The sequence below is a fragment of the Papio anubis genome, chromosome 3 (genome assembly GCF_008728515.1).
Source record: "Papio anubis isolate 15944 chromosome 3, Panubis1.0, whole genome shotgun sequence".
NCBI lineage: Eukaryota > Metazoa > Chordata > Mammalia > Primates > Cercopithecidae > Papio > Papio anubis.
Genome location: NC_044978.1, coordinates 36942338 through 36969593, shown reverse-complemented (window position 1 = coordinate 36969593; position 27256 = coordinate 36942338). Strand labels below are relative to the sequence as shown.

General features: G+C 36.6%; 1 protein-coding gene across 6 annotated transcripts in view; it reads right to left on the bottom strand.

Annotated features, from left to right (window-relative positions):
* FBXW7 (F-box and WD repeat domain containing 7) overlaps positions 1 to 27256 on the bottom strand; it is a 209928-nt gene that overhangs the window by 80717 nt on the left and 101955 nt on the right. For 5 of the 6 annotated variants that reach the window (XM_031664221.1, XM_009207702.4, XM_017959130.3 and 2 more), the window contains exons 2-3: positions 11727 to 11776; positions 10567 to 11133 (exon numbers count right to left, since the gene is read on the bottom strand). In XM_031664221.1, coding sequence (XP_031520081.1) covers positions 10567 to 10805 — 239 coding nt within the window. In that variant the 5' untranslated portion in view covers positions 10806 to 11133; positions 11727 to 11776. The remainder of the gene's footprint in view (positions 1 to 10566; positions 11134 to 11726; positions 11777 to 27256) is intronic. The other variant, XM_017959132.3, reaches the window with a different exon arrangement.

Sequence of the window (27256 nt, the reverse complement as noted above, 5' to 3'; positions counted from 1 at the left end):
AACATGGACAAAAGATCTGGACACACACCTCACCAAAGAAGATTTACAGATGGGAAGTAAGCACAGGAAAAGATGGTCAGTATCATATATCACTAGGGAATTGCAAATTGTAACAAAGAGATACCATACACACCTATTAGAATGGTCGAAATCCAGAACACTGACAACACCATATGCCACTGAAGATATGGAGCCATAGGAACTCTCATTCACTGCTGGTGGGAATGCAAAATGATATAGCCACTTTGGAAGCCATTTGGCAGTTTCTTACAAAATTAAACATACTGTTAACACACAATCCAGGAATCACACTCCCTGGCATTTATGCAAAGGAGTTAAAAACTTAGTCCATGCAAAACCCTGCACACAGATTTTCACAAGCAGCTATATTCATAATTGCCAATATGTGGAAGCAACCAGGATGTCTTTCACTAGGGAAGTGGATAAACTGTGGTATATCCAAACAATGGAATATTATTCAGTGTTAGAAGAAAATGAGCTATCAAGCTATAAATACACATGGAGGAAAAGTCAATACATATTACATCAGTAAAAGAAGCCAATCTGAAAGGCTACATACTGTATAACTGCAACTATATGACATTCCGATAAAGTTAAACTATGGAGACGGTGGAAGGATCAGTGGTGATGAGAGACTGGGGAAGAAAGGGATGAATAGGCAGAACACAGGATTTTTAAGGGAGTGAAACCATTCACTATGGTACTACATTGGTAGATGCGTGTCAGTACACATTTGTCCACACCCACAGAGTGCACAACACCAAGAGTGAGACCTTGGTGGAAACTATGGATTCTGGATAATGATATGACAATGTAGATTCACCGACTGTAACAAATGTACTATTCTGGTAAAGGGGAAGCTGTACATGTGTGCACCAGGGGGCATATGGGAACTCTCTGGGCCTCTCATTCAACTTTGTTGTGAATCTAAAACTGCTCTAAAAATTAAAGCTTGTTAATTTAAAAAGACAGACTGGCTAATGCAGGAAGTCTCCAAAAAACATTTTGCAAACCTCAAGGATCAATAATCCAAACACAAGGTTTCCTTGTAAAGGACGAGTGTATTTCTTCTTTCCAGATTGGAGGGATAAAAGAAAAAAGATACACATGAAATTCTAGGTGAAGGAATGTAGAAATAATTCATGTAAATGGGTCAAGATCTCAGTGAAGCAGAGGGGAGTGGGGAAAATTCCCTTTGAGAGGCTGAACAAGTCAACTGTTTAAACAGGTTATCAAATAATAATAAGGCTATTATTATCATAATAACCAAAAGAATCAGGAATATAAAAGAAGTATATGCACCGACTCCAGCTACACAAAATATATATCCATGTGGTCAATGACTGACAAGTATTATGTAAAAATTTATACACTAATTCTTTATTGACTAATAATTAGGTTATCAGGGTATCTGATAATATAATAAATATTACTAGGCAATAAAATAAGAAATCAAAGGGCTTAAATGAGAGACGGAGAAAAACAAACTTAATACAATGAGTCACAATAAATATACCACAAAGAGATTTAGTTGAGGCAACATTTGGGGACATGAAAATAAATGTTAGGGCTGTAGCTTTATAGGTTATTTCACAGCCCACTCATCCCAAAATTACTAATATTGTTTAACTGAATTTCCAAATGTTAACATAAGTACATTTGTTATATGTCCATAACCTAGACCCAGAATAAGATCTGAGTTCCAATCCCAACTCCACTATTTACCAGCTGATTGATACATGATTAATTACTTAACCTCTCTTCACATATTTCTCATGTCCACTATGGGGTTAAAGATTAGAAATGACCTATTAGTACTGTTAAGATTAATGAGAAAAAATATAAGTATATATACACATTCTGAGAACACACTGAAGGCATTCAGTCTGGAGAAGATCACAGATTAATACGGCAGCAGTCTTCTCCTGTGAAAAGAGCTGTCACTGCTCTAGGCAGAAGAACAAGGACCAGAGCAAAGTCAGAGATGTCAACATTAAATAAAGAACCCTAACATAAATAACTGTCTAAAACTATGAAGATACTTGACATTGCAGTATTCCTTTGTAATGGCCTCATTTGTAAGTTCAAGTCTGTTGGTAAAGCCACTGGACACAGGTTTGGCCTTGGTGATCTCAAAGGTCCACTCCAGTTTGGAGTCCATCTTAGGAGACTTAAAATTAAGACTAAAAACTCTTAACATGTTAAATATATTAGTTTGATGAAATGGGGGGTTGGGAATATGGGAAGGGAGGGAAGGGAAAGCACTAATGATTTCCTCATAAAGCAATGGCCACTTTGGAATTGTTTTAAGGCCAGGCACGGTGGCTCATGCCTGTAATCCCAGCACTTTGAGAGGCCAAGGCAGGTGGATCACTTGAGGTCAGGAGTTCGAGGCCAGCCTGGCCAACATGGTGAAACCCTGTCTCTACTAAAAATACAAAAATTAGCTGGGCGTGGTGGCAGACACTGGTAATCTCAGCTACTCAGGAGGCTGAGGCAGGATAATTGCTTGAACCCAGGAGGTGGAGGTTGCAGTGAGCTGAGATTGCACTACTGCACTCCAGCCTGGGCAACAGAGCCAGACTCCATCTAAAAAAAAAAATAATAATTGTGTTTTAAAACAGTAGTCACCAACCTTTCTGGCACCAGGGACAGGTTTCACGAAAGACAATTTTTCCGTGGACGGGGGAGGTGGGGGGACAGTTTGGGATGAAACTGTTCCACCTCAGATCATCAGGCATTAGATTCTCAGAAGGAGCATACAACCTAGATCTCTCGCAAGCGCAGTTCACAATAGGGTTTGTGCTCCTATTAGAATCTAATGCCACAGCTGATCTGACAGGAGGTGGAGCACAGTCAGTAATGCTCACTCACCCACCACTCGCCTCCTGCTGTGAGGCCCAGTTCCTAACAGGCCACAGACTGGTACTGGTCCATGGCCTGGGGGTTGGGGACACCCATTTTCAAAGACAGACTCTGAAATTGCTCAGAGAAAGGTTTTTATATGAAAAATATTCACGTTTAGAGAGAGCCAAAAGTGCTATCAAGGCCAAAGAACTCTTTAAAGAAAACACATATTAAATAAGTATCTTCAAAACAAGAAAAGATACGACTATGCTATTACTCTTCTAGTAATGTGTTAGGCTGATCTTAGAAAATTGCCAGGGTAACACCTGAGCCCTAAAGATGTGAAGAATCAGTTACACTAGGACTTGAAGAGTTCTGTGCCCTTTCCACTATGAAATGGGGGGTTGGGAATAGGGGAAGGTTTCCACTATATTCAGCTGCATTCTCATGCAGAGATCATTATATAATGCCATTTCTTGTGAGGAACATCCTTTTATCCAATCCTCCATTAGGAGCATTACACACCATGTAAGTCATCAAAAAAGATTACATAGAATAATTGGTTTCCAGCAGAGAGTTATTTTTCCAATAAAGAGTCATATATGCTTGTTATAACAAAATGGAGAAATTCTAAAATGTATTTAAGAAAAAAATAACATTTTATTCAACCACATTCAGAGATAATTCCTAACATTTGGTACAATTTCTTCTGATCTTTTTCTTTGCATATGTATATATGTAGATGCATACACACACATATATAAAAATCTATGTTTGCTTAATAATTAAGATCACACTGTATAGAGTTTTGAATCCTATATTTTAAATAAAATATTTTTAAGCATTTCCCATTATTAAATATTCTTTCAAATGTGATATTTAATGGCTGTATGAATTGCCTTCAATCGATTTCTGCATGTTACAAAATGATTCCTAAGGTGGGATTTTTAACTTCTCCTCAGGGGAGTCTCAATGTAACCATCTGTACGTATACTGAATACCTGAGTCTTAAACTCAATTTTAATGATGTGCCCATTTACAATTTCTGGTCTAGCTTAGGTACATCTTAAGAGGTGAAATGAGGCTGGGGCATGGTGGCTCACACCTATAATCCTAACACTTTGGGAGGCCCGGGCAGGAAGATCACTAGAGCTCAGGAGTGTGAGACCAACGTGGGCAGCATAGTAAGACCTTGTCTCTACAGATAATTCAAAAATTAGCCAAGCGTGGTGGTGCCACGGGTGGTCCCAGTTACTCTGGAGGCTGAGGTGGGAGAATTGCTTAAGCCTGGGAGGTGGAGGCTGCAGTGAGCCGCGATTATGCCACTGCACTCCATCCAGCCTGGGCAACAAAGCAAGACCTTGTCTTAGAAGAAAAAAAAGAAAAAGAGGTGAAATGACAACTGTTCACATTACAGTTTGCCAGTCTTCAACTCTCAATCTGAATTAGGACTGAAGACAAATTTATCAAATTTCTACTGCTCAAAAACGTGAAGAATTTTATGTTAACTTAAGACAAAGCTTACCAAAAATGTCACCAGGTAATACCAAATGAACTTGCACCATAAAGAGAAGCAACAACAGGTTCAAAGGAATTAGATTTTCTAAATCTAGGAAGGTATAAAGATAGGGGATTTGGACTTGGATTTGAAGGATCTGGCTGGCGGGAAGGAGTATCATTCAAAACAAGTAGAGAGGAAAGGAGATGAAACCAGGTAGAAACTATGGTAAGATATTGGAAGACTTCAAATGTTCTCATTTAGGTTTGGCTTCATCGGTGGGAAACAGGGCACCAGATATCTGTATTGAGGCTATTATCTATACAGAGCTAAAAATTCATTTAAAAAACTCATCCAATTATTCATAGTGCCAACTCTCCGTCAAGGGCATGGCATCATAGCCTGATGCAAACAGAAGCACAAGCAAAAATGCTCTTTACATTTTTAAACACTAACCCTCCAATTTTTATCTTACAAGTGCCTGGCGGGTAAGACAAAGAGAGACTAAGTGATCAAGTCTGTTAAATTCTTCAGCAGGCCCAGACTCAGATCATAAGAAGTCAAGTCACTTTCCATCCACTGACCAGAAGACGGGACGATTGAGAGAGAAAAGAAAATCTGGGCAGGAAAATAAAAACTTGGTTTGGGGAAAGAAACTACTAGTAGTTTTAGTTTTCAGTGGACCACTCAGATGATGATGCCCAATAGACAGCTAGAAATGCAAAACTATGGCTAGGGTGAATGAATGGAGCTTGAGAAATCATTTTGGAGTTATCTACCAAAGTGAAAACAAAATTCATCATGATATATTCCTATATCCTTTTTCTTCATACTGTCTTCCCTACCACCAACAAAAAACAACATTAAAAATGGATCAGATCATTATAATAATACACATGGGAAACAATTTTCTTTGGAAGTATTTTGAAGATAACTATTTGTGGTATTTGTGCATATTTCAGTGAGGTTTATCATCTGTATAAAGAACAAATCACTGGAGCGCTATAAAACAATTTTAAAATGGCCCATTTGGTGTGAAGATTATTCTTTAGTCTACAATGAAACCCCATAATTAAAATACTTTTTGAGCTGGGCACGGTGGTCCACGCCTGCCGTCCCAACTACACAGGAGGATCTCTTGTACCCAGGGGTTCAAGGTCAGCCTGGGCAACACAGCAAGGCTATATCTCTTAAATAATTAATAATAGTAACTGTCATGACCTGCAGTGAATGAGATACAGTTTATCACCAACATTTAGAGTTATTATAGTTTAACACAATATTAACAAATATATTTAAAACTATATTAACAAGCATTAATTAGAAATTAACCATGAGCTAAAATTCATTGTGGCATCCATATGGAAGATTCATTAAAGCATTTAAATATACAGAAGCTTTAGCTAAAGATTAGAAGGAAGTCTACAGAAATTGACTTAAATTCTAATGAAAGGAGAGGGTACATATTTTATCAGCTAGGGAGATCTGTGGGTAGCATCGGCTTCAAAATTTATGTCTATTTTTATTGAAGATGGGCCTAGCTTATTATAGTATTCTTCTAATCCTCCTGTGTACCTTTTTAAAAGAATTTATTTCTCTTCTTCTTTTTACACTAGAGGGTGATATGATGACTGAATGCTGAAGGTCGTAAAACATACATATAGAGACTGACAACTGCTGTGGGGAATGAAGTGTATTTTGTGGGATTTGGGGTAAGGCACAGGAGACAAATAAAATGATGTCATAAGGCCTGTATCTGTAAAATATCTTGAGTGTCCCAGACACTATGCTACCTGATTTACATAAATTATTTCACTTAATCCTTACAAAAACCTTAAGAGGTAGGCATTCTAGTCTTTATTTTACACATAAAGTAATAGGTTCACTGAGATTATATACTTACAGTTACATAGTAAGTGGCATAATCAGAATTCAAACTCAGATCTGAAAAGTTCTTATCACTCTAATATGTTAAGGGAAAACCCATCTCACCCATTGTCCCCATTTCTCCCATTTCCATCATCCTCCCCACATGTTTAAAATTGGGCTAAACTATGCTGAGTCAATGTTTCATTTTTCCTCCCTCACAAAGGTAGGGGACATGGCTATTCACTGGGCCATGTTTACTAGTGGATGTTACTCAAGATGACTGCCTTAAATAGCATTTTTTGCTCTCTGGACATGTCTACACCAAACAGAATTTGAACTTACGTTATTTGTCTTGTAGGTAGACTAGGCCAGGGACTTTCTGAAGAAGCTATCATTCTCTAGAACTCTACAATAGAGTGTAACTTAGAGCCCTGTTATATTTCCAATGTTAGACACATTGTCCTACAAAGTTTCTCAGCAGCTCTGGTCCTAGGAGGTGGTTGGAGAATGGTGGACCAGATACCCTGATTGGTTAATGATCCTATTACCTGATTCCTCTATTGTTCAGAACTTATAGACAAGAAAGAAAGGGTCTTATGCCTCTAAACTCCAATACACTAGATGCTTCTCCACAACTCCCCCCCTCTCTACTTATTTATTCTGAAACAGGACTCTCTATGGTCCAGATCACTGCAGCCTCAACCTCCTGGGCCCAAATGATCCTCCCACCTCAGCCCTCAAAGTAGCTGGAACCACAGGTGCATGCCATCACACTCAGCTAATTTTTGTTTTTTGTAGAGACAGGGTTTTGCCATGTTTGCCCACGCTGGTCTTGAACCCCTAGGCTCAAGCAATCTGCCCACCTCAGCCTCCCAAAGTGCTGGGATCACAGTGTGAGCTACCATACCCGGCTATCCTTTATACATATGTATTTTTTGATAAACATTTATTTCTTATTTAGGCAAATGGATAAACACGGTTTAATTACTAAGAGGAATCTAACAATCAGGATGGGAAAAAAATAGACTAATTTCAGGTAAGGAAGTTATGTGAGACGAGAACAGGTGGAAGAATCCAACAATCAGGATGGGAAAAAAAATAGACTCATTTGAGGTAAGGATGTTATATGAGAAGAGAACAGGTGGAAGCCACTATGACAGATATGGAAGCATCAGAAATTAGTGCTCAAACACACTTCTCTTCATCAAAAGATCAGGATACCAGATCTGGCCTAATAATTGTCTCATTTGTTTTTCATGTTAGTAGAAAATTAGTTGATATCTGCATAAAATATGTCAAAGATTCTTCAATATGAGCTGGGCGTCTCTTCAGAAAACAATTTTAAAAAAATATATATGATAAGGATGTTGACAAAGGAAGTAAAAACTGAAGAGACAGACATTTATATCTGGAGAACCAAGTTGACTCTAGAATTTACAGGCTAGTCAAATTTAGAGGAACAGCCAGCACACAATCTCTGCTTTAAAAGCATGTTTTATGGATTCGAGAGAGTATGACCTCTATCAAATTTTTTAATAGCGTCATTTCTTCCTGATTACTTTAGCCTTGGGCTGTAAAATCTTCAATAGTGTTTTGTTAAGTGCCACAAAGAAAAGTAGTTAACTGAGCTCTCTGTCCTTTCTATAGGGTAGCTCTGATCACTTCAAATGGGACACAGTATTAGAAAATCATCACACGCCAGAGTCTCTATGACTATATTGGAAATCTTGTTTAGTGATGTTTGTCATATTCTACCATAGGGGGCAGCATAGTACATGGAAAGAGAAAGGGGTTTTTTGCAATTAGGCAAATCAGGATTAAAATCTCTCATCACTTAGTGTGATCTGGGGTGGATCATTTGGCCTCTCTGTAACTTTTGTTTATGTATCTGTCATAGGATCTTTCAAACAGTGTGAGCTTAATAAATAGCAATTCTTGACTATCACTTTCCTTGACTTTTAACATTAAGACAGTATGGAATTTTTAACATATATTGCTTGCCATAAGGCTCCCGAAAGAACAAACCTTTAGTGACAAGGGGGGAAAAACTGTCCTCAGAGTTTTGACAGTTTTCAAAATGCTTTCAAAGAATAAAGCAATGCAAGGAAGAATTAAACATCTTTTTTTCTCATTAATATCATATTTGCTTATGCAGCATATTAGGGATGATGGATAAAATTCAGTCTAGCTGTCCACAGGGTTTGTTTATGAGAACGCCAAAAAATAAAACTTGAAAGGTATCCTGAGTAAAATCTGTAGAAAGCTAATCCTATATTAACATTTAAAAATGGGATTTCATTTCTTATGCCTCTACTCTCAAAAGTCAAAGTTTAAGACTTGAACGAAACTATGGTCTAGGGTAACGTCTGTAGAAGTGTCTTAACTTTATAATGATCAAGAATTTAAAGCTCTTCCAAAATAAAGTACTTGAACTAGTGAGAGCTTCTATTTATTGTATTAAAACATCTACAGATGGAGAATATTGACATTTTCTTTTTAGGTAAAGCAGTACTAAGCGACTTTTCTAAATGCTGTTGAAAGTGCTCCGGGAATACTCTGGCAGAAGGGTTTTAGGAATGGACAAAAAGGAAAACATTTAGAAAAATTTCAGACTGAAATCGTACTTATAGAAGGGCATCACTGTCCTGGCAATCAAATAGCTTTGTATTCTTCATGCCATACTTATGAAGGCAAATCATCTCATGATCAACAATATATCAAAAAGTATACATACACACTTATATAATAAATGCATATACACATCTATATTGTACATGTGTATATATACAAATGCATACACACATCTATCCCTGCTATGGTTAGGGCCCAGTCCATTCTTGTTATCTTGCATGTACAAGAATAACTGTTATTCCTGATTCAGAATCACTAGGAAAAAAAACTAACAAATTCAGTATACTTCGTTTTTAAAGAGGTAATCATCACACACATAAAATTTCTGTTAATGATTTTATCTTGAAGGTAAAGAAAAGATGAAGTACCTGTCAAACTTGTGAACTGGAAGGTTTCCTACAGAATATAAGGATGACTTTTCCTTTTGGAAAAAGATAAAGTTTTGTCTAACTAGCTTTTTTTGCTTTTAATTTAAAGTGCAGCAGAAATCAGCAATAACTCTGCATTGTTCTGCAAGGCTTAGTTTTGATTGAACCTCTTTCTGAAATAAGATAATGCAATTGGAACTTAAGTATTAAACCCCTATTCCTCTAACTGAACCCTCAGGAAAAAAAGAGATGTATAAACTCCCTTTTGATATAGTAACCTTGAAGAAGGCGATCAAGACTGGGGGGATAGAAGGGAGGAATGACACTATATAAGGTCTGAGCCTTAACAAAGCAGTGTATAGTTGTTAGCGGTAGAGCCATCTGGCTGAGATCCAAAGCTACTGCTTCAACATCTTGAGACAGGGATGATACAATGGATGAAAAATCACTACTTGATGTCACGTCCTTCTTAGATCATGCTAGCTAAATATAATCTGACTTGCAGACAGGCTAGGTAAATTAGGGCCAAACACATTTTAGAAAGTCAAGGTTTTACAAGCAGATGTAAAACATGATTTAGCAATTCAACTATTATTAATCCAAGTGTGTAAGACACTTCATTCCAAGTCAAGTTAGGGTAAATGATATGATGTCAAATCAGTTAAATCAGTTTGTATATTGTTTATGGCCTAAAATCACTGTAAAATGTAAGAAATAAGCAAGTAGGAGTAAGAGGATGAACTACTACAGACATTATTTTAATGTCTATAAAACAAGTAAGCTATTATTCAAGTTAAAATGTTCCTTTCCAAAATATAGTTTAACTTGTAAGTCTATTCTACATGAATATCCACTATTTCTAATTCTCAAATGATAAATAACTAGAACTAATTTGAGGCAACTTTTGAGTAATTTATGCCTTAGAGTGACACTTGTAAATAGACAGCCCACTCCAGCAGCTGCATTTTGTAAATAAAAAGCTTCTTCATTATTTGATTTACACAAATCATATTTCACCCAAAACCTCTACACCCCACACAAGCTACTAATCCCTGCCCGGAACTCAAGGTTTAGACAAAAATTTGATGTTAATAACTTTTCATAGTAATAGGCTCAATTACTTTCCCTCCATTTGTACTCAGATTGTCCCATTATCAGTATTTCTACTTGTTAATACTTTCCAATACCTTCTGTAAAACAAAAAACTAGTTCATTTTATTATTACATATCTTAAGATTAATTTTTAGTAATACAAAGACTGAGAGGAAAGTTTCATTACTTAAAATAGGTATATAAAGTTTCTCAAGTTAACAATATAATGAATATACTCACTTTTGTTGTTTTTGTATAGAATGGGGAGGAGAGCTGGTGAACGGGCAGGTCCACAATACTACTGGAGTTTGTGACACTGTTACTATGTGTATGTTCATCTTCTCTGCTACTATCATCAGACTGATCAAAATCATCACTCTCCTGGTCCATCTCCTCCTCCTCCTCATCCTCCTCATCTTGTTCACCAGCATGTTCTTCATCTTCCTCTTGTTCTTCTTGGTTTCCTGAGGAGTCCTCATCTACTGAAATAAATCTATTATTGTTTTCTTCCAATTGTCCTTGCTGGGAATCATTTTGGCCTCCAGGTCTAGGTTCTACTCCAACAACTTCACCATTCCTTGCAGTGTGCTCCTCCTCTTGTCTAAGTTGCTGTTGCTGTTCCTCCTCTACCACACGATTCATCTGTTCTTCATCTACCTGGCTTGAGGAAGGGTTACCTCTCAGAGAGCCTCCAGTTCGTCGTCTTTTGCTGCCCACAGAGAGCAGTTCCTGATTCATTTCCAAAAGCCAGCTTGCTACTTCTTGGACCTTGGCTAGACTATCAGAAGATGCAAAGGTTTTCACATTCTGCAGGGGAAAATAGTGGAAAAAACAAGATTTGTACAATCTATATTATGTTCTACTTTCATGTTATATGTCTACATTCTAAATATCATTAATGATTGCAAAAAAGTATTGATGCCAAGGCATTAAAATGCTTTTTAGTAAACAATATAGAACATTTCAATTTTAAAAGTTATAAGACTTTATAAAGACATGCACAAAAACCATAGTAAACAACATTAATCGCTTTTAATAATTTTTAGCATAAAGATTTATAGTTTAATTCCTTTGACCAATAAAACATAAGCATATAAAACAATTTCAACTTTACATCAGTAGTTCATAGACTATATCCTATATAAAACTTCCACAGAATTTTAAGAAGTGTATCAAAAAAAAATTTCAGTGTTCAGTTAAATTTGGGAAATGCTGAGGTAAATCAGATTAAAAGGCTTTTTATCTTGGGTATTTCCCAAACTTCTCTGATCACAGAATCTTGCCTTCAGACACAGTTTTCAAGCAGGTAACAATTATAATCATTATTATTTTAATTCTTTTACAAACGACTGGACAGAAACAAAAAATTTATTTAAAAAAAAAAGTTCATAAGTTCATACCCTCTGACCCAGTAACTCCACTTCTGGCAATCTATCCTAAGGAAGTAATCCTAAAACAGAAAAAAAAAAATTATACAGAGGATGCTCACTGCAGTTTATCCACAAAAGCAAAAAATAAAGATAAAAATAAATGTAAATAAAAGTAAAAATTCAAATGCTCAATATAAAGGAATCTATGAGATGGGATATATACAGTGTAATCCCTAAACATGACGTTCATAAAACATTTTTTAAAACACGGATGTTATATTATATTACGCTAAGGGGAAAATACTGGAAATAATAATGATTATAATATGATTTTTAAACTGTATGAAGACTAGAAGACAACATTTCAAAATAAACTGCATCTTAGGCAGTGGTATTACAGATGCTTTAAACATTTCTTTTTATCATATTTCTCAATTTTTATATATCAAGCATGTTTACCTTTATGTTTTTTTAACCTGGCTCTAGAATTTTATCTGATACAGCATCTTTTCATGATATTTATTCTTACACTTTATCCTTTGTTGGTATCTATATGGACATCTTTGAGGTCAGATAAAATAATGCCAACATATTGTGCACACACAAGAAATTAAGCACCCGTGATCTAAAACTTGAAACTGTTAACAAATGAAGTATTGTCAATTCTAGTCTTTTTCAGAGAAAACCTTTAGTATGATTTACAACAGTGTATCATAAAACACCAACATCAACAAACAGAAGTCCATATCCTAAAATTTGAGGAAGGTCTTTTATTTCTTCTTACCATAATACAAAATGTCAAGATATATCAAATATTTGATATATTCAAGTTCAGTCACAGTTACCGATAAAATCATGTTATATATTTATATATAAATATATTATATAATATATTATACATTTAATATAATATAATATATAAATATATAAGTTATATATATTAATATATATAACATGATTTTATCGGTAACTAATGTGACTGAACTTGAGTTCAGTAAAATAAAATCTGATGGCTAATAAACAACATTAAGGTTCATGGATTTCTTGGCAACTGGATATGATGGGAATAGAAATGATTCAAGGTCAGGAAGAATACTAATAAAAGAAATAAAATTTTAAACTGAAAATGTTCCTCACTTTGCAGGCAAGGTAATCAGGCTTAAAATGATTTAGTAAATTTCTCAAGATTACTAGCTTTAAGTAAAGCAGGGACAAGAATTTAACACCCAAGTGAGTCTTCTTTCATACACCTTGAAGTAACCACATAAAATCCTGAAAGAATATTATTCTCTAACACTGATACTGCCTTCTTTTCCAAAACTAGAATCACTACAATACTCAAAGATTATTACTCTAAAACAAATTATTTGCTGAGCATTCAATATGCTTCTTGTACATGCCAATTTTCTGGAGGATAATGTTTAGAATAACGTATCTTTCAAGTTAACTGATGACATTTCCTCTTTTTGACCAGAACCCACAGTAAAATTATGTTTAACATCACAACTCTGCATGCATGCATTTAAACATATTAAAACAATGGTTTCGAGAAAGGGAATTATGAAACACTTCTGGTATCTAAAGTCCCTATAAATCACCACTGTTAATGAAATACAGTTGATTCGCATTCACAGTAATTGTGTTCTATAAAACTGCTGCAACCACTGAATTAACAAATACTGAGCCATTGCTCCTAGGGGAAATACAGTTCTCACAAGCCTCTGGTCACAACATTGTTGCCAACTGATCAACGCATAACCTTTTTTATGTGTGTTTCTGTCTAAATATATCTTTAATATAGATTGATTCATCAGCATTGAACTCATGGTCAACAGCATTATAACTAATGCCTGAATTAAGTTTATTTAATACACATTAGTTTATCTTTAAGGCAAATTACAGCCTTCCTGCACTCAGGAACATTAAACAGAACTTCAGGGCTATGTTTTGGGGCCATTTTAAACTGCACAATCACTAATGAAAAGCACCAAAATGAGGAAAATGCTATACTTTTCCTCATGGACCATGAAAATGACACTTGTTTATGGTATGACAGCTGCAACAAGAAGGCAGAGCATCACCTTGTTGATCTCAACTAGAAATAGGTTTGTCAGGTGGCTCAAACTTTGTGACACTGCATAGTACATGTCCACAAATGACTATGAAAGTATCATTTGAAGCTGTGAAAGTAACTGTGTTGTTACAGTTCTGCTAACCTAACAAAGGATAAATGATCAGAGACATTAAAAGCTCCATTAAAGATATTAGTCAATGAATGTTTCAAATAAATTGAAAGTTCAGATAGCTCTGATCAAATAAAGTTGGACTTTGCATAAAATAATGGCTGGAGAAAAGAACATTACTGTTCCTTTTGTAAGTGTGGGGAACAACATTCTTCTGGCAGTGTCTTTCAAGGTAGTGGAAAGTCCAGAGAGGTCCTGACCTATGGGTACTTTAAAAAGATGCCTACAGTCAACTCCATTCTGGATGAAACAGAGGTATAATAATTCTGCTGTTCAAACAAATTTAAAATAGGTTATTTAAAGAAAGTAGAGCTACTCCACTTTCCCCAAATCCTAGAAAATACAGGGTAACTTTTATTCACTATCCTTTGTTGATTTAGTGGCATTTCAGGCCTACCTTGGGTGGGGGGGTGTATTTTACACAACTTTCTCATGAACTTTTAAAATATTTTCTCAATAATCTTGTTTTCCAAAATGACCTTTGATAATTCAAAACCATTTGAAATGCTTACTCTAGGATGCTTAAAGGAATAAAACTGGGCACAGATACAGTTGTTAAATAAGTGGAGCTCTGACAGCCTATCTTATATTGAACTACAGTCGCGAGCTTCAAAGGAAAATTCCAAGCCAAGTACTAACTTTGGAATCATAGTAGACACTGAGGAATACAGTTTATACCAATAAAACAAGAAGTAGTTTAAGCAAATTACTAAAGCCTCTGAATCACTGGGCAGTATTAACATTTTCAGAATTTACATGGGCTAGTATAATCCATTAGACTTGAGCTACAAAGTGATTTAAGAAGCTTTAGGACAAAGATAACAAGAAAGTAAACCAATTGTACTGATCATCAAGAAGAGTAACTCAAAGCTTGGAATCACTTTCTGCAAGAAGTTTAGGATTTTCACTGAATTCTAAAAGAGCCAACACCCATCACTTCACATATGAACTTCCTATACTCCAAATTAATAATTTATTAATTACTATGATTAGGAGTAAGTACCTGAAATGCATAATGAAATAAGTTTTATCTTACTAATCCACTGCTCAACACCCACTAAGAGCTTCCCATTTCACTCAGAGTAAAAGCCAATGTCTTTTATGGTTGCCTGTTGGGTCCTTCTATCATCTACATACATTCCCACCACTGTGAACTCTTATTTTACTTCTCTCTTTCTCACTTTCTGTCACCGTTCTTTCTTGAGGGGTAAAGTGTGCTGCAACCTCAGAGCCTTTGTGCTGGCTATTCCTCTTTTTATTATTTTTACTTCCTTCATGGAGGACTCTGTTCAAATGTCCCCTATTCAATACTTTCTCTAACCATCCAACTTAAAATAATACCCACCAGCATCACCTCTTCTTTTCCTTTGTCCTGGCTTTACTCATTTCCACAGCACTATACAAAAGCAGAAACAGTACCTGCTATATAGTAAATACCTACCTATCCATCTATCCATCCATCAATTTATTTCTGTACTATCTGCCTTCCCACACTTTTTTTTTTTTTTTTTTTAATTATTTTTTTGAGACGGAGTCTCGCTCTGTCACCCAGGCTGGAGTGCAGTGGCCGGATCTCAGCTCACTGCAAGCTCCGCCTCCCGGGTTTACGCCATTCTCCTGCCTCAGCCTCCCGAGTAGCTGGGACTACAGGCGCCCGCCACCTCGCCCGGCTAGATTTTTGTATTTTTTTAGTAGCGACGGGGTTTCACCGTGTTAGCCAGGATGGTCTCGATCTCCTGACCTTGTGATCCGCCCGTCTCGGCCTCCCAAAGTGCTGGGATTACCACACTTTAAGTTCTATAAGGAAAAGGGACTTTTGTTTTTCATCACTATTATCTCCAGCACTCACAAAAATGCCTGACTCATAAGGCACTCAAAACATTTGTTCACTGAGTAAATAATTATCAAACCTTTTTATGCATGCTCTTCACCAAAAGAGAACTTCAAGCCAGGTCACAAACACAACATCAATTACTTTAAATACATTTTTTAAAGTTGTACTCCGTATTGAACAAGTCACTTGTAGTACTTCTGAAACTGGTAGGACATAAATCCTAATATCTTAACACATATTTGTGAATTATCTACTAAGTCATAAAAAGTCATTTTTCCCTCTGCATCAAATTTCTTGTTATTTTCAGCATAGCATGTAAAAAACAACTGTGTGACTAAAAAGATAAATACTTTGAAAACAATTATCATTTTTTAGTATTTCTGGTTCCATATTTTCTATACAGCAGCTGAGAAATCACATTTGTAACTTTAAAGATGAAAATGTTTCAGGGACTGCAAAATTTGATGAAAAGCTCCTTAGTAATGTACGTTAACAAAATCAACACAAAATGGGCAATACTGGCGAGTGTCATCACATATGCAGCAAGTAATTCATAAAGTTTTATGGATGTACACTAAATAATTTAAATCGACTTGGCTAGTCAATCATATATATCTTTACTGCAAAGGATGAAAAAGACTATTCCTCAGTCCACATGACAATATATACTTTTTGTTATTTGAATTATAATACATATTTTGTTTTGGCTAAATTTAATCCCTCATTCCCATTCATGCCACCACCTGTGTGATATGGGCTTACTCCATAATAACTAAATTTTAAACTGGTTGTTAAATCTCAATGACTCTTTTGCCATTTTTATATCTTTATACTCTGTTGGTCACTAGCTCTCTTTTCAACTCTCTCCTGTCCCTTAATTTTCCTGGTACATTCCTCGGTGCATCCCTCAGGCAGCACTGTCACTGTGCTCCAGCGCTAGCTCCTCCCTTCTTTGTTGTTTCTTTGAAAGTCAGGGTTTCAACTACCACATAGAAGCTAATGATTCCCCATACTATTATCTCCAGTCAGACTCCTCTACTGAGCCTATTAATTTCAAGAAGGTGTCCCAAAGTCACACCAAATTCATTATTTTAACATCCAAACTTCTATTTCCCCACAACATGCACACATACGTGAGGCCCAAATTTGTTCTTAGATCCTCCTATTATTTTCTCTATTTCAGTGAATGGAACCATGTTCTAGCCAGTTGCAGACGTAAGAAACCCAGATGGCTCTTCTTCCTTCTTTTCCTCAACAATTTAGTCAAAAAGCTATTAGATGGAGCCAAGCAAGCTAGGTGTATATGTGGGAGGCAGGTAGTCCAAAATTCAGGAGTTGAAGCAGAATGAAAAGAGCCTTTCTGTAGTGAGGGATGGCGGTGGGGAGGAACAGAGGCAGACCAACAAGGGTGCAAGGGGTGGCAAAGCTTGACTCTAAGAAGCATGAGGAATAATCCATATAGTTAAGAAGCCCCCATAGGTCAAAGGCAGAACAGAGTGACAACATCCCCATGGGTGGGTAACACAGTAAAGTGTGTTCACATGAGGGAAGGATGTCAAAGGCTGAAGGAAAGAGGAGGGTGTAGTGGCCACAGTGGTACCCTACTCAGATGTCCCTTCAACCTAACCTGCTATGAGGAACAGAACTGCTTGACAGCCTCCAGCTATCGCACCTTGGAATCCATGGCAACCACCCCTGGCCTTGCTGCCTCTGGGCTTCTCCCAGCAAGCTACTGAGCAGGGTAGAAGTACTAGAATGGGGATTGCTCCAACAGAAAATGTGGGAGGGTAGTAGGATGGGGTGGGAGATTCCCTGCACATCAAATCTTGTCTTGACATCTGTGTCTCAGAGGACCCAAACTAACACAAAAAACATCTGTATAAAAGTACTGATATCAAAAGCTCTTGGGGCAAAATGTTTTAACATCTGAAAGATGTTATAAAATAGTTAACTTCATTAAACAAAGGTCATTTCACTCATTTAAAGAACTCTTACACACACACACACACACACACACACACACAATCCACTTAGCAGTGGAAAACTTCTCAATAGGGTATCTGAACTGAAACGGGCCCTTTAAAGAAAACAGCAGGCTAGATTCTGTTGAATACCTGAAACATTAATAGCTGTAGAAACTAGCCTACGTAGTACTTATGTTTCAGTCTCTGCAAGGTGTGAAAAAAATGGTTGGGTTTTTTTTTTATTTCAAAGGACAACATTCTTAGATTTAAAAGGAAAATGAGCTTTTGAAAAACATGTTACAAAAGAAAATCTTGAAATGTTTCTATTGCTGTTTGGGCTTGAGAGTGAGGAAGGATATCAGCAAGTCTCAAGTCTTATTGGAAATCACCTGGAGGAGTGCAGAACAAAACTGAACACATTTTCCTTCACTTAAACACAAGTGTAAACCTGGAAAAGGGATCCTGTTTCTGAATGTTCTGACTGTGAAAATTTGACTTGAGAAAAGAGGAAAAAGATCTGCAGTTTTACCATACATTAAAGATGAGTTTTACTAATCTTTCCCAGACAAGATGTAGATTTCTATGAAGAAAAGATTATCATGCTACTCACAGAAAAAGACTGAACATTATGCTGCAGCAATTTCTCACACATATGAACAATCTTTTTTTATTCAACAAACAAGAATAAGCTAAGAAATAGTCTTATTTTAGTTGAAAATGAAATTAACACGATTTTCTTATCTCATGCTTGACCTGTAATTGATATGTGCAACAAGAAACAAGGACAAAAGACAAATACAATTTTTACATTAAAGAGATAAATTCGCATTAAAGAGATAAATATAATTTTATGTAAAATTCAAAAATAATACTTTTATGCATATATCAGCCTATACAAGAAGTAATCTAGTAGGTATACAATTGAGCCTGACTATATCACTGAGTAAAGAAAAGTTTTTCAAAATCTGGTTTAAAATTGTATCTAAATTATACTTTTATTCATATTGCTTTGGCTTATGGTTTTAGTAGCTTTACTATTCAACACAGTAAATTAATTTTCATTTTGTAAGCATTATTAATTAAAATCAATTTATAATCTTTATTAAATTAAATCTGCTGAGCCTAAGAAAAATGAAATGCCATTTTGGCTTATGCTAGTTACTTAAGCAAAATGTATTACATTTCTTATGAGTCCGTAAAATTTATAAAAAGTTATTAATTTCAAGTCAAGTGAAGCTTAATTACCACGGGGTTGAATTTTCCCCCAGGAAAAAGTAACTTAAACATCATTTTTAGTTTTAAGAATGGGGTGAAAATTACTCTTGTGTATATCACATCACATTTGGATCTCACATAACAGAAATGGGTGGTAAGGCCCACTAGGATAAGGTAAACACACACACACACACACACACACACACACACACACACACACACACAGCGGCAAAGTCTTTAAAAAAAAAAAAAAGGAAAAAAATGGAGTTTCCTCTGCCTTCTGTAATGACTTTCACTGGGGCTGCTATCCTTTGTGAGTTGAAGAAACCATACAAAAAGAGAAGGAGGTTAATGATTTCACCAATACTTATAATTCAGAAAAAATGCAGGTTCAATTCCAGACCACTGCAATAAAGTTAATACTGCAATAAAGCAGGTCACAAAAATTTTTTGGTTTCCTGGTGCATATAAGTCACATTTACACTACTAAGTGCATAATAGCATTATGTGTAAAAAAAAAGTACATACCTTAATTTAAAAGGGCTACATTGCTTTAAAAAAAAAAAAAAATGCTAATGATCAACTGAGACTTCAGTGGCTGCTGACTAATCAGTATGGCTGTGGCAATTTCTTAAAATAAGACAACAATATAGTTAGCCACATCAATTGACTCTTCCTTTTATGAAAGACACTATGCTATTTGACAGCATTTTACCTAACTATAAAACTTCTTTCAAGATTGGAGGCAATCCTCCCAAACCACTGCTGCTTTATCAATTTATCAACTAATTTTATGTAATATAAGTCCTTTGTTGATATTTCAACAATTTTCAAAGCATCTTCACTAGGAGTAGGTTCTATCTCAAGAAACAGCTTTCTTTGCTCATCAATAAAAAGCAACACCTCAGCCATTCAAATTTTATCTTGAGATTTCAGCAATTGTCATATTGTATCAGGCTCTACTTCTACTTCTCTTGCTATTTCTACCACATCTGCAGTGACTTCCTCCACTTTAGTCTTGAGCCCTTCAAAGTTGCCTATGCGGTTAGAATCAATTTCTTCCCAACTCCTATTAATACTGATATTTTGAACCCCTCCCATAAATCACGAATGTTCTTAATGGTACACAGAATGGTGAATCCTTTCCAGAAGGTCTACGATTTACTTTGCCCAAATTCATCACAGGAATCACTGTGGCAGCTATAGCCTTAAGAAATATATTTTTTAAATAACGAAACTTGAAAGTAGAAATAACTCCTTGACCTGCGGGCTACATAATAGATGTTATTATGTTTATCAAGCATGAAAAAAATAGGAATCTCCTTGTACATCTCCATCAGAGTTCTTGGGTTACCAGGTGCACTGTCAATGAGCAGTAATATTTTCAAAGGAATCTTTCACTGAGAGTAGTAGGTCTCAAAAGTGGACTTAACATATCTAGCAAACTGTGCTGTCATCCAGGCTCTGTTGTTCCATTTATAGAGCATAAGCAGAGTAGATTTAGCATAATCCTTAAGGACCCTGTGATTTTCAGAATGACCAATGAGCACTGGCTTCCACTTGAGGTCACCAGCAGCATTAGCCCCTAACAAGAGAGTCAGCATGTCCTTTGATGTTCTGAAGCAGGTACTGACTTCCCCTGTCCAGTCAAAAAAGTCTTCGATGGCATCTTCCAATAGAGGGCTGTTTCATCTATGTTGAGAATCTGTTATTTAAGGTAGCCACATTCATCAGTGATCTCAGCTATATATATGCTGTATTTCCAAATCTGTTGAGTTTCCCAAATTTATAAGCCATTATGTAGTTTTAAGGGCAGTATGTCTGAGTATTATACTGGAAAGTTTCTATTGGAATCATTAAGATAGACATCAGGCATTTTAAGACACTTTGTCAAACTCTCTATCTCTTTCTGCTTTGAGACAACACTTACTATGACAATTTAGAATGAAAATGATTGCTGAAGATAATCCAGATGACACTGGACTATTACTGATGAAGCTCTAGGGAAGTTTTTATTAGATTAGCAGATCTATAATATTTTTTAAAAAACTATTTCCTTTTTTAGAGTAAAATAAAATACAGATACAGAAAACTATACAAAAACTTCATACCTCAGTATATTCAGAGAATACATTCTTGTGACCACCACACAGCAATCTGCCAGCAAGCCCAGAAGCTCCTCCAAGTGCTCTGATTCAGTCATAGCCCTTTCCTTTCCTCTTAAGTAACTCACTTCTTTTAAATTATTCTCAATTACATCCTGTATTTATCCCTTTAACAGCTAAGTAAGCCTCCCTACATAACTATTATTTAATCTTGACCATTTTTAAGAAGAGTTGCTACTTCTATTCAGTCTCTTTTAATCTACAGGTTTATTTTCCATTCTTTTCTTTTTCTTAAAATTTATGTTTGATCTGGCTTTTAGTAGTGTAGATTTGACTGATTATTTACACATAATGCAATTCAGCATATTCATCTGGTCTCTTTATTTCTGGCAAATTGGAAGTTGGATCCAGAGGCTTTATTGAACTTGGTTTGTTCCTTTGTCTAATAATGTGTTACTTCATTACGTGTCACCTAGCATCTGGTTTCCCTCTTATGATTTTAGCAGCTGTTGATATTCACTGCCTCCATCCATTAATACACAGAAGGCTGCAAATGGTGGTATTCTAATACTCTCATTTCTTTTTAATTTATTAAAAGAAATGATTTCATAAAGAAATGTTTCCCTTATTTGCTATTTAATTCCTCAGTGCTATAGTCTACTTAGAAAAGTTGGTAGTGCTATATTACTCTAGCATGTGCTAGCTGAGCTATTAGATAATATTTGACAGTAAAAACCCTGTAAATTTTTATTGATAAAATTTTAAAATTATAATTTTCTAAATTTTAGATTGGAGAAATAAAAATTTGCCAAACATGTCAAGAGTACACATTTTCCCAAATAATATACAACAGTGGTTATCAAGTTTGATTTTGGTGCCTATCAGTGGTACCACCGTACCTCTAATGTCCATCAGACGTAAAGCACATAAATGATAATTTTACCACTGGTACTTTTAAACAACAGAGAACCACACAGCAATGAGAATGAGAATGACAAACTGCAGCTAACAATATAGACAAATTTTACAGACATAATGCTAAGCAAAAACAACACAAAACAGACAAGAGCATAAATTGTATTATGCCACTTTAAAGAGTTCAAAAACAGGCAAAACTAATCTATGGTGTTAAAAGTCACTATGGTGGTTATATTTGTGTTTAGAGGGGTGGGGTGCTAGACTAGTTTCTAAAAGGAGTCACCAGAGGAGGTTCTGGAATAGCAGTAATGTTCTATTTTTTTATCTGAGTGCTGTTACTTTTCTCAGTGTATGCTGTATTCCAGTAAAAGGTCAAAAAGTGAACAATTATGTTTTCCAGATTTGAGGGGGAAAAACACAACTTTGCTCTGGCAGAATTCCTTGGGAGATGCTTTTTCTTTTTTTCAATTTTTTGCAGAGATGGGGGTCCCACTATGTTGCCCAGGCTTGAACTCCTGAGTTCCAGTGATCCTCCTGCCTCGGCCCCCCAAAATGCTGGGATTACAGGTGAAAGCCACCGTGCCTGACCAGATGCTGCTTATTTTAAAATGTACATTGGGATTCAGTGGTAGGGCCCAGTTTCTGCGTTTTTAGTATTTTCTACCCCCACAAGCAGCCACCCACGACTTTGATGTGCATGGTCCAGGGAGCATTCCTTTGAGAACAAGACTTTTTGCATTTTTCTGAAACTTTGACTAAAAAGACAATCAATGGTTATTAAATGTAATAAATAGAATGGTTCAAATATATTATGCACTTGACATTAAAGAGAACTATAGTTAGAGACACTAAACCAAACATCCAAAACATAGAATAGTTCTATTACTTAAAACTCTCTCTACTTCTTATCATATTTATTTAAAACCATCATATTCTTAGATCTTTTAATTTCTGTCACTAAACAAGAAGTACCCTGCACCACAGCGCACTTGTTTTAAGCGCCTAGTGAGTTACCATGTATGTTAACAATGAGTGGAGAACAAAACCTGCTCAATTTCTTGATAGTCTGCTACAGACACTAGTGTTTTGCAATTAGCAACATGTTAAGGAATTCAAATTTATGTCGTAAGTTACAAATCACTACATATCAAAGGTATGTAGGGTCAAAACGTCAAATACTAAATCTAATGCTAAGGATCTAGAGTCAGATAGTTATTAGGCAAATAAAGTGACACTGTAAACATCTAACGAATGCTATGTACTCTAGACAAATTAAGACTTCTTTCTTAAAATTTAAAATAAAGCTGATGTTCACTTGCTTTGCAGATCATTGGCTCTGCAGGTCACAGGTTCAGACATCAATTGACTATGTATATGAATCACTTAGGAGTCCTGTTAAAATGCAGATTCTGAGTTGGTAAATCTGAAATGGGACCTGAGATTCTGCATTTCTAACAAGCTCCCAAATGATGCCATTACTGCCAATCAATGACCAAATTTTGAAGAGCAATGCTCCACTCTTGTCTACCTGCTTTGTTTTCACTGCTGCCAAAATATCCTAAGGCATAGATATGACAGTGTCAGCTTCCTCCTTATGTATTCCACCCTTTGGTGATTTCACAAGTTCATCCTCCTTACTGTGACACACAAAGACTCTCAAAAGTTGCATGTGGCTTCTCTTGAGCCTCATCTCTGGGTCCATCTGCCTCATTTGCAGCAATTCCATACCCCAAAATTCTACTTTAAGCCTAGTAAAACCAAACATCTCACATATCCTAACTCTTAATTATTCCCGTTTGTAATATTTTGTTTTGTTTTCCTACTCCACCCCAGGTTTACCCCTGATTGTACTTCAATACCCACTTTAAATATTGTATTTTTAGTAAAAATCTTCCAAGGTCTCCCTGGAAGGAGTTAAGTATAACTCTTAAACTCCTAGTAGAATGGCCAACTACCAAACAAATACTATGAAAAACCTTCTCAAATGAAACAATTAAAATACCAGATAAAACAAAAATTAAAATAGTAGGTCAGATAGATAAATAAAACCACAGTGAAGAAAAAAAAAAAGAAGAAGAAATCCATATGGCCAAGTACAAAGGACCCTGGGAGCTAAGCATGGCCAAAAACCAACTTTTGCCCTGAGAGTTTTTCAAAATTGGAAACCTTGGGTTTCTAACTTATGTACTGGCACAGGTGCTGAAGGCAAGAAAATAAGCCAAAAGGCCACATAAGATAGTTCTCTAATAGGAAACCCCCACATAAAGCTGGGAGCTCTACAAGGTGAATACCTATAATTGTTTAGGGTGAACAGAAAATAAACCCACCACACAAAAATGGACAGTCAGGGATTTTTCTGTCTTAGTTTTAGCTCCAGGTAAAGAAGCAGGATCCCCGCCCCACCTACACCCCAAGAATTTATGACCATAAGCAGGCCCTCACACAGGGCTCTGTGTCGCTCTGAAATCCTCAAGCAGTGACCTTAATTAAAAGTGGTAACCAGGTGGTAATGTTCCTGGGCAACTAGCTGAAGCAAACCTTAGTTTTCTCTGAAGCAATATAAACTCAACTCAAGGCTCAAAGAATTCCTACAGAAAAAGCTCCAAGGAAGAATGCAACTTGAGAGATGTATGACTAAATAAGCAAGACAGGTTAAGAGGTGTGAAAAACAGAATCACAGCTCTAATATACATCTAGTTGGAGTTCCAAAAAGATATAAGCAGAAGAATGAGGAAGAGTAAATATTTCAAGATATAATGGCTATATGCACTTTTTTTTTTTTTTCTTTTTTTGAGACACAGTCTTGCTCTGTCACCCAGGCTGGAGTGCATAATCTCGGCTCACTGCAGCCTCTGCCTCCCGAGTTCAGGTGATTATTCTGCCTCAGCCTCCAGAGTAGCTGGGACTACAGGCGCATGCCACCACGCCCGGTTAGTTTTTGTATTTTTAGTAGAGACGGGAGTGTCACCACATTGGCCAGGCTGGTCTCAAACTCCTGACCTTGTGATCTGCCCGCCTCGGCCTCCCAAAGTGCTGGGATTACAGGCGTGAGCCACCGCCCCTGGCCAGCTATGAACTTTCTATAATAGAACTGTTGCAATACATCAATTATCAAATCCAGAAAGCTCAATGAATCTCAACCAGAATAAGTATGCATAAATTAACATCCAGACACATTACAGTACAAATACAGAATAGTCAAGATAGAGAAAACATTAAAAAGAAAAAAAAACAACTAAAGATAGTTTACCTAGAAAGGAACTGCAATTAGGCATTTGACTTAATTTTGAATAGCAACAGTGGAAGCCAGAACAGTGGAATGATAGCTTCCTTTACTGAAACGCCCAACCACATTTTTATAACCAGTGAAGCTATCTTTCAAGGACAAAACAGAACTCTACTAGGGGTGAGGGAGTTTCAATAGTTATACATTGTTCCCAATCGATATTTGCTTTTACCATAACATTCTAGACAGCTGCCAGATCCCTTGGGTCAGAGGTCCCCAACCTTTTTGGCACCAGGGACCAGTTTCACGGAATACCAACCACAGACCAGGGGAAGGTGGGAGGAGCAATGGTTTCCGGATGAAACTGTTCCACCTGAGATCAGTTTCACCCAGCATTAGTTTAATTCTCATAAGGAGCAGGCAACTTAGATCCCTCGCATGCGCGGTTCACATAGGGTTCTCACTCCTATGAGAATCTAACACTGCCGTTGATCTGATAGGAGACGGAGCTCAGGCGGTAATGCTCACGTGCCAGCTTGCTCACCTCCTGCTATGCAGCCCAGTTATTAACAGGCCACAGACCAGTACAGGTCCACAATCCAGGGGTCAGGGACCCCTTAAGTAACAGCTACCTCCCAAACCAGAGGTATGAAAGAAAGATCTTAACCATTATGCTAAGTTACTAATGCCAAAGAATGATGCCACCTTGCATAAATAACAGGAATTTTCTCTTTGTAAAGCAATTCTCTTTATATTATGCAAGTCTACTATTAACTTTTCAACATCTGACATTCAAATAAATTTAAAAGTATCAATGTATACTTTACAAACTGTCATTTCATTTGTCAAAAATTATCTCTGTATAACAGTACAAATTGTTGTATTATTTAAATCTTCTAGATATTACTCCCTATTTTAAAGAATAGCTTGAAAAGTTAGCTTAAAACGTTAACTTTGTTGGCCGGGCACGGTGGCTCCCACCTGTAATCCCAGCACTTTGGGAGGCCAAGGCGAGTGGATCACAAGGTCAGGAGATCCAGACCATCCTGGCTAACATGGTGAAACCCTGTCTCTACCAAAAATACAAAAAATTAGCTGGGCATGGTGGTGGATGCTGTAGTCCCAGCTACTTGGGAGGCTGAGGCAGGAGAATGTAGTGAACCTGGGAGGCGGAGCTTGCAGTGAGCCGAGATCACGCCATTGCACTCCAGCCTGGGCAACAGAGCAAGACTCTGTCTCAAAAAAAAAACAAAAAAAAAAACAAAAAAAAAAAACTTTAACTTTGTTAATTTAATTTAAAACAGAAGTCTAGGAAGAAAGCAGCAACACAGTATTTGGATCTTCCCAAATCTATAAACAGAGCAAGAAGTTACCAAAACCAAACTCAATAGCAGAGTGTCCTCAGACCCCTAAAATACAACTGGATAAAGGCAAACCACCAACATCCCCAAGACCTACATGCTATCAGTGTCACAGCATGAACAAGCAAAAGGAAGCAACAGAGATCAGACCTGCAACAGGGAGATCCTCACAAATAACCAGCCACTCAGCAGATGAAAACTGGTAGGTCGTTTGCCCACTCGGATAACAGACAAGCGTAGTGGGCCCTCAGCCAGGACTACAGGGACAAGAGAAGTTTAGTCTCTGTGAAATTTTCAAAACCAGGGCTCTCATTCCATAACAGGGCCTCACAGTAATGAGAAACTGTGGGAGTGAAATAAAAATCGCACAGAATAGAGACAAAGGAAAGAGAAGGGCCACAAGAAGCTTGGGAAAACAGAGTCAAGAAATCTCAGAAAACTATTTTAACACTGTACACAATACAACAGGGAGCTCTGTAAAATTAGAAAAAAACATTTACATTAATAGATGGACAACTTCACAGGAGAAGTCAACCGGAGTTCTTTGAGAAAGACAAATGGGATGGTGACAGAGTTTAAAGTCATGCCACATGAGAAATCATTTAATGAAATTGGTGTGGTTATGCTTGGAAAATAAGCTAGATAAAATTAGGATTAAATTTCATTTGTGTAGCAAACAGAGAGGCCATACCAA